Raw genomic sequence first — 8,454 nt, 5'->3', positions numbered from 1 at the left:
TTTTTTTTTTTTTTTTTTTTGGTACCAGGGATTGAACTCAGGGGCACTCAACCACTGGGCCACATCCCCAGCCCTTTTTTTGCATTTTAGAGACAAGGTCTTGCTGAATTGCTTAGCACCTCACTAAGTTGCTGAGGCTGGCTTTGAACTCAGGATCCTCCTGCCTCAGCCTCCCAAGCTGCTGGATTACAAGGGTTCACACAGCCTGATCTTCACACTCTTAACCCAGGTGCCTGTACACATTTGCACACAAACACATAATCACACACACATAAACACAGGCACCAATACACTTTCACATACATGTATGCACATGTACATGCCTGCATTCATATACCCTGGTGTACACACCCCATACACAGAATCTAAGACCTGTTCCTTAGGAAGGGTAGAGCCGTGCCTCACCCACAGGGCTGGAGAAGATGAAACACAAAGGATAGGACACTCGGCCGTCCTCATGCACATACTTGTAGCTGTAGACCACAAACCTATATCATGAAAGGGAATTCACACTCAGGATGAAGCCCAGGCCCAACAGCCACCCCCCAAATCCACAAGCCTGACTCTTGATTGAGACTCAGAACCGAGGCTTGACACTGACTCAGACACTATAAGTGATTGAAAATAATAACAGCAGCTGGGTATAGTAATGCACGACTGTAATCTCAGCTACTCAGGAGGCTAAGACAGGAGGATCATAAGTTCGAGGCCAGCCTCAGGAACTTGGCAAGATCCTATATCAATAAAAAGGGCTGAGGGTTTAGCTCAGTGGTAGAACATTTGCTTATCATGAATGAGGCCCTGGGTTCAATCCTCAGGACCACAAATAATAATAGCAAGAGGGATGAAGTACAACTCAGAGGTAGAGCAGTTGCCTAGTACACACAAGGCCCTGGGTTTAATCCCCAGCACTGCAATCTATCATCTATCTATCTATCTATCTCTCAGTCTGCCTAATGATAATAGTAAGGGTTTACTGAACTCACAATAAACTTATGAAATAGGTGCTATAGTTATTTACAAAACTCAAATTGGAAAACTGAGGTCCAGAGTCACTGGCCCAAGGTTCTATGGATACAGCAAAGATTGGTACCCAGGAAATTTAGCGCCAATGAATGCTCAAACACTATGCAATACTGTCCTGTATACTGGAACCCTATCCAGGGCTAGCTACATAATTTTCCAAGCCCAGTGTACAAAACAAAGATGCAAAGCCCTTTTTAGGAGACTGAGGCAGGAGGATCGTGAGTTCAAAGGCAGCCTCAGCAAAAGCAAGGCGCTAAACAACTCAGTGAGACCCTGTCTCTAAGTAAAATACAAAATAGGGCTGGGGATGTGGCTCAGTGGTAGAGCACCTCTGGGTTCAATCCCCAATACCAAAATAAAATAAAATGAAAGCAGCAAAATATCTTCCTTTCTTCTGCGGTCTTTCTCTATATTGATTAAGAGTCTTTTTAAAGTTGTGTAGGGGTTTTTTTTGTGTGTGTTTTATTCAGGGGCGCTTACCCACTGAGTCACATCCCCAGCCCTATTTTGTATTTTATTTAGAGACAGGGTCTCGCTGAGTTGCTTAGGGCTTCACTAAGTTGTGAGGCTGGGTTTGAACTTGTGATCCTCCTGTCTCATCCTCCGGAGCCCCTGGGAGGTGTGCACCACTGCACCAGCTAAAGTTGTGAGTTCTTGTGAAGGAAGTGCAGATGCCCACAGGAGCCCCCCGTAAAGTTGTGTTGCAGGGCTGTGGGCCAGGCCCTGAGGTCCTCATGCCCGCAGGGCAGAAGCAGAGAACCCATCCAGATGAGGTGGCAGGAGGCGGGCCCTCATGTGAGCCAAGGCTCCAGGCCCCCAGCTCATGTTCCATTGTCCCACCAGACTTCATATAAAACACAAGTTCAAAGATAAAACTATGAAGAATGTCAAATTGACCTCCTCAGGTGTGATGACCCCTTCTGAGTATACCTATGCAACTGTCAATCGCCCACAAAGCTGATCCCAGTTGAGACCTAGAGCCAGGGATCCAAATGAGCTCAGTTGAGGTGAAAAATCTAAACAGATCAATTTTGCAGAAATGGTTAAAGGGCTCTTCCTCAAAAAAGCACCAGGCCCATGTGGCTTCACCCAGGATTCTACCTTACCATTACCACGTGTGAGGTCCTAGATTCCAACCCACAAAAAGAAAAAAAAAAATCCTTCTACCTAAAGCATTCCCAAGTACTGAAAAAAAAGGAAATCATTATTTAAAAAAAAAAACAAAGTGAGTCAGCCGCACTGATGCGTGCCTGTAATCCCAGCCACTTGGGAGGCTGAGGCGGGAGGATTGCAAGTTCAAGGCCAGCCTCAGCAATTGAGGGAGAACTTGTCACAAAATAAAAAGGGATGGGGTGTAGCTCAGTGGTGGAGCACCCCTGAGTTCCATTCCTAGTTCTGAAAAATAAAAAGTTCTAGAATATGAACTCTTGGCCTGAAACACAGAGATCCTGAGTCCATGCATAGGACTGGAGCCCAAGCAGTCCTCAGCCTAAACCTCCATCATTACCCTCTCCCCCAGCCTGGTCCTCCCCTCAGAATACCTGGGCTGTCTCTCTGGCAACTCCAATTTGAGCTCATCTGGGGAAATATTCTGAGGCAAAAAGAAAGAGAAGAAAACAAAACAAAACAAAATGACCATCACTAAATGAGCACTTACTATAAACCAAGGCACTATTCTAAGGTTAATCTAATGGATGAATTCATTGAGCTCTCTCAGAACCCTATGGGGTAGATCCTATTATTATGGCCACTTGACTGTTGAGGAAACTAAGACCTAGAAAGGTCAAGTCCTTTGTCCAAGATTGCAGATATTGAGCAGCAGAGTTCAGATGTGAATCTGTGTTCCCATGATAAATACTTCCTTTCAGAGGGCCTGAGAGAGCCCAGCTCACCGCTAGGCACCCTCCCCGGGCCAACAGTGCCAGCCCCAGGCTCTATGACCCCTTCATAAATCCTTATCATGACCTCATGACAAAAGCTTTATGATTGTCCCCATAGGACTGATAAAAAGAGTGGGGCCATAAGAGGGTGAGGTCCATCCATTTATCAAGTTCTCCTGCTTTTTCTTAACTACCCGGGAAACTCAGTTAGGCGCCCAGGAAGTACTATCATTATCTTTACCACTTTATTGAGCATGTACTATGTTCCAGGACCTGTTAGATCCATGACAGGATTAAACCATTGGATTTGCCAACGACCCCATGAAGTAGGTCTATTCTCCCCCACGTCACAGGTGAGGACACAGAGAAACATCAGGCGAAGTCCCTTGCCTAGGGTCACCACTGCACCAGAACTTTCTGGTCCCCAGTATGGGGCTCTGTGTATCTATCTGTCCAGTCCCTTGTGCTCCCTAGGCCCACCCTGTGCCTCTGGGGGTCCCATCCACACGGCCCCTCACCTGAAATTCTTCCTCCAGCACCACCATCTGCCGGTCTTTGTCCACCTTCACTGGGGAGGGATGACACATGGGGGTGAGACACCCCTCCCATCCAAGGGACCCCGCTAGCCTGGCCCTCCTTGCTTGTCCCCTCCCCCTCCTGGCCTTCCGTGGGGACAGATGTCACTCACTTATGATGGCTGCGTTGTCTGTCTCTTTTCGGAAGCGGAATTTCCTCAGCTTTTCCTTTAGCTCTGGGTCCACCTCGCACACCACCAGCGAGTCAGACTGCAGGAGGGACCAGGAAGGGCTGAGCCGGCCTGGCCTCGCCCTCCTTCCTTCCCCAAACCTGAATTTTGCCATTCACCATGAAAAGGGGGTCCCACTGGCCCATCTGAGGCGCCTGTGAACATGAGGCAGGGGCCTGCCTCCCCAGGACGCAGCTGGGGGGACAAGGGCAGAGGCTAATCCCAGCCCTCCCCGGGGGTCCCCGTGGGTTCTCAAGGACACCCAGAGGTGGCTGCCTTGGAGTGAGCCTTGAACCTCCGTCTCTCTTCCCTGCCAACTTTACCACGGTTGGGTCTCTGTCCCTCCCGGTGACCCCTCCATCCCACCTCTACTCAGGGCCCTCCCAGCCCCTGCCCCAACCCTAGTCCAGCCCCCAGCCCTTCCTGCTGGCCCCTGGCCACTGACCATGGTCTCTCCTGTCCACAGGCCTCTTCTTTTCTCAGTTCCGCTGTCTTTTAGGGGTGGGGACCAGGGCTGCCGGGGGCGGGCTGCAGGGCAGGGGGAAGGTTTCACCCAACACCACATCCTGTTTATGCCCTTTCTGGGACAACTGTCACGGGGGCTCCTCCCCCTCTTCCTTCCCCCCATCTGTCAGACCTGGCAGACTTTGCCATCACTCGGCTCAGGGTTCTAGTACTGCCCACCCCTGCGACTGACTTGAGTATGTAAATTTGCCCCTCTGAGTTGGGATTGTCATGAGGACAAAAGAGCTCCCTCCCTGATGGGTCCCAGCAAGGTGGAGGTGCTCAATAAAGAAGGGCCGTTAGCCGGGCGCCATTGCGCACACCTGGGATCCCAGTGGCTTGGGAGGCCGAGGCAGGAGGATTGCAAGTTTGAGGCCAGCCTCAGCAACTTAGCAAAGCCCCAGGCAACTTAGCAAGACCCTGTCTCAAAATAAAAAATAAAAAGGTCTGGGGATATGGCTCAGTGGTTAAGCATCCTGGGTTCAATCCCTAGTGCCAAAAGAAAAAAAAAAAAAGTAGATGTTAATTTTGGCTTTTTGCCCCTCTCTTCTTCCAAGAAGCCTTCCTGGGTTATTTATCCCTATCTGAAATATCCGAATCCCAGAGTTAAGAAAAGAGGGGTACAGAGACTTTTGCTAGTCATACTCCCTAGCTGTCCATACGTCAGTTGATGGACAGTCACCTCCATATTGTCTGAAAGATGGGAATTTTTTTTCCTACACACTTATTCAATCTCATGGACCCAAAGACCTCATAATGGTCCTGAGGCCCTACAACAATGAGTCAAGCCCTGTCCGACCTGTATCCCTCTTGTGTGTGTGGTATTAGGGATCAAGCTTCCCAGGGTCTTGCCAAAGCTAGGCAAGTGCTCTACCACTGAGCTACATGCCAGCTCATTTTTTAAATTTTGAGGCAGGGTCTCACTAAATTGCTGAGGCTGGCCTCAAACTTGCCATTCTCCTGCCTCAGCCTCCTGAGTAGCTGGGATTACAGGTGTGTACCACCGTGTTCAACTCCATACCCCTACTTTAAAAAAATTAGTTTTATATTGCCCTGGTTTCCATTTTGAAATGAAATTCCTAGGTCATGTGACCTACTTACACAAAATAAAATTTTAAAAATCAATATAATAATCTTAACTGTCATATAAAGAAGAAATAAAAGGAAAGTAATTATTTTTAGTGAGAAAATTCAAGCACACAAAAGAAAATTTTCCCAGGGTCCTACCCCCACTTTGCTCATCCTGTTGATTCACCCGCATCATGATGGGCAGGTGTCCCACCTGTCCCCAGCCCCACCCCTCCTGATCAAGGGAATCTCCGTGACTCTTCCTCTCTCACCTCTCATCAATATTCTCATAATCTCTACTGAATCTTTCCCCTGTGCCTACATGTAGTGTTATTCATTCATTCATTTCTTCCTTTCTTTTTTCTTTCTTCATTTATTTATTCATACTGGAAATTGAACCCAAGGGCACCCTACCACTGAGCAATGTCCCCAGCCCCTTTTATTTTTTATTTTGAGACACAGTCTCACCGAGTTGTGGAGGCTGGCCTTGAATTGGCAACCCTCCCGCCTCAGCCTCCCAAGTAGCCTGGAATACAGGCATATTCCTTCCATCTTAAAAACAAAAAACTTACCTCCTGCCCAACCGCTGCTCATTCATTTCCTTCCCTTTTCAGCAATATTTCTTAAAAGAGTCATCTGCACTTGCTGCCTTTTATTTCCCCTCCCTGTTTTCTCTTGAGTCCTCTCCAACCAGGCTTCCTCCCCCGCCCTCTCCACTGATACCCCTTGTCAGGTCACTCAGGCCATCCATGGTGTGGCCCTAACAGTCAGTTCTCAGTCCTCATTAGCTGTGTCCAGCGTGGTCACTCACTACCTGTTCCCTGAATCATCTTGGCTTTGGGGACGACCTACTGGCCAGGTTTTCCTCCTACTCCTCTGACTGCTCCTTCTCAGTCTCTTGCTGATTCTCCTGACATTGGAGTGCCCCAGGGCTCAGTCCTTGCGGCGCCTCTATTTGCCCTGAGCTCACCCAGTTTTCAAAAAGGGCACCCTTATTCTTTCTCTAGTCTGGGGCTCTCCCTGAACACAAGACTTCACATCTCCACCTGGATGTCCTGCTCATGCTTGACCTTTATCTTTTCTTTTGCAACGTACATAGGAACTGGTCAGCTCTGGACCCCAGCATATAACCAGACGCTGGCCACTTCTCCCCCCTGAGCCCATCTCCTAGGTCTGCCCACTTTTATCTCCTGCCTGGATTTGGTAGCTGCCTCCATGCTGATTCCCTGACTCTGTCCTACCTCCCCAACTATTCTTCACATAACTGCAGGGAACTTCATAAAACCAATCAGATGACATCCCTGGGGTATATAGTGCAGTGGCAGAGTACTTGCCTAGCATGTGTAAGGTTCTGGCTTTGATTCCCAGCATGGTTTAAAAAAAAAAAAAAAAAGACATCTCTGTCAAAACCCACCCATGGCTCCCATCTCCTTTGGGTAAAAGTAAAAGCCAAAGTCCTTGCAGTGACCTTGAAAACTATATTTATTTGCATTTCTCCCTACCACTTCCTTTTGGACCTTGTCCTCCACTATTCTCCTTTGGGCTCACCCCACTCTAGTCATGTTAGCCTCTTTGATTCTGTAAATGACCCTGCCACAGGGCCTTTGTATATATTGTTCCCTTTTTATGGAATTCTTTCCCTCTTGGATCGCTCCTTCATTCGTTCAGTTATCTGCTCAAGATTCACCTGATAGAGGCTGTTCCCTATCTGAAATAATTCTGACTGCCCCACTCCATCCCTTTAGCTTGCTTTGTTTTTCTCAGGGTACTTACCACCAAGTTACATTGTATTTTGCTATTTATTGTTTGTGTCCCTCCACTAGAGTGGAAGCCTCACAGCAGCAGGGATTTTTTTTTTCGGTCTGGTTCATTGTCCTATTTCTACCTCCTTGAGTAGAGCCTGACACACTCAAGAAATCTCAGTGAATGAATAAACAAACCAGCATTGATTTGAGCACAACCATTCCATACAGCAGGAGTGTTTATATGTAGTAGGCAGGGTTTGTGATGTCCTCCACCCTGGCTTGAAATGGCCTCCTCCCAGCCTCTGTGAGGCCGCGAACACCTGGTTTTCCTCCTCTCTCTCTTACTGTCCGTTCTCAATCATCCTTGAGAGTGTCATTCCTTTTCTCAAGAGTTCCCATTTCTCAGGGTTCTATGAAGTCCAGTCTCCATTGGTTCTTTCTACTCCCTGGGCTAGGTCACTTACTCCCAGAGCTTCAACTACTATCTTTCATGATCCTTTAACCTTGGTTTCCAGCTGCAGTTCTTCAAGGTTCAGGTTCCTCGGTTGGGTACCCTTTCTGCTAGGCATCCCGCACTGAGCCTTCTCCCCGGGGGTCAATCTCCCAGACAGAACTCTAGCTTTGTCCTGGACTCCCCTCCCCCGCAGCCAGTTTCAGAGCTTGTTCAGTCTACCTCTTGGGCGTCCCTCCCACCTGTACCTCTTCCCCTGCCAACAGTCCCGCCCTGGTGCAACCCTTCTTTTGCCCCTGTCCCCAGCTGCCTCCCTGGACCCCCAGATCCTAGTGCCATTCCTTCCAATCTACCCTCCATATATAAGCCAGAGACACCTCCCCAAATCCCCAACTCGCCATGACCCTATCCTTCTTGAATCCCTTCCCTGGCTCCCCCGTGCCCCAGGACAAGTCCAAACTCCCTCCAGTGGTCAAACACCTGGCTGCAACTCACTTCTCACCACACCCAGCCCTGAAGTCCAGCCTCCACCCCGACTGCAAGTCTCTGAATTCCTGTAACAAGCCACGTCTGTGTCACCTAGGAACCTTCTGAGCACGGGCCCCGTTCTGATTAATTCACCCCGATGCTGCACAGTTAGTGGATTAGCTAGATTACAACAAAAGTCGTAGCAATCATTCCCGTTTATTGACGGCCTCCTTTACGCCGAGCGCTTACTACGCCTTCTCTATTTCCAGCCTAAAGGGTCGATCTCGCCTCGCTAGTCCGGTCTGCGAGGGGTTCAGAGAGGCAGGCCGGGCCGCCGGGACCCTGGAGCCCGACGCACTCTGCCAGACGCTCCCCGGCGGCGGGGTAAAGGCCCACCGCGGGGCGTGTCAGAGGGGCGGGGAAAAGGCCCTGGACGCCAGAATGAGGAATTGTGACTTGGCTCCGGGCCATGAGGTAGACCCGCGCGAGGCTGCCCCCTGTGGGCCTGGAGGTCCAATCCCGGGCTCCGCCGGGCCCGTTGCCCTGGAAACCTGGCGCGCGCCCCTC

At 49.5% G+C, this 8,454-nt stretch overlaps 1 protein-coding gene across 1 annotated transcript in view; it reads right to left on the bottom strand.

Annotated features, from left to right (window-relative positions):
* The window catches only part of Gmfg (glia maturation factor gamma), a 6,707-nt gene extending 2,464 nt beyond the window's left edge, over nucleotides 1-4,243 (bottom strand). Inside the window, exons 1-5 of the mRNA XM_015496875.2 lie at nucleotides 4,097-4,243; nucleotides 3,595-3,691; nucleotides 3,425-3,474; nucleotides 2,568-2,617; nucleotides 406-488 (exon numbers count right to left, since the gene is read on the bottom strand). Of these exons, the coding sequence (XP_015352361.2) occupies nucleotides 406-488; nucleotides 2,568-2,617; nucleotides 3,425-3,474; nucleotides 3,595-3,691; nucleotides 4,097-4,216 (400 nt within the window). The 5' untranslated portion in view covers nucleotides 4,217-4,243. The remainder of the gene's footprint in view (nucleotides 1-405; nucleotides 489-2,567; nucleotides 2,618-3,424; nucleotides 3,475-3,594; nucleotides 3,692-4,096) is intronic.
* Nucleotides 4,244-8,454: the final 4,211 nt, after the last annotated feature.

This window comes from Marmota marmota, unplaced genomic scaffold, assembly GCF_001458135.2.
Source record: "Marmota marmota marmota unplaced genomic scaffold, marMar, whole genome shotgun sequence".
Lineage (NCBI taxonomy): Eukaryota > Metazoa > Chordata > Mammalia > Rodentia > Sciuridae > Marmota > Marmota marmota.
The sequence above is the reverse complement of the archived record's forward strand: the minus strand, read 5'-3'. Positions and strand labels throughout refer to the sequence as shown.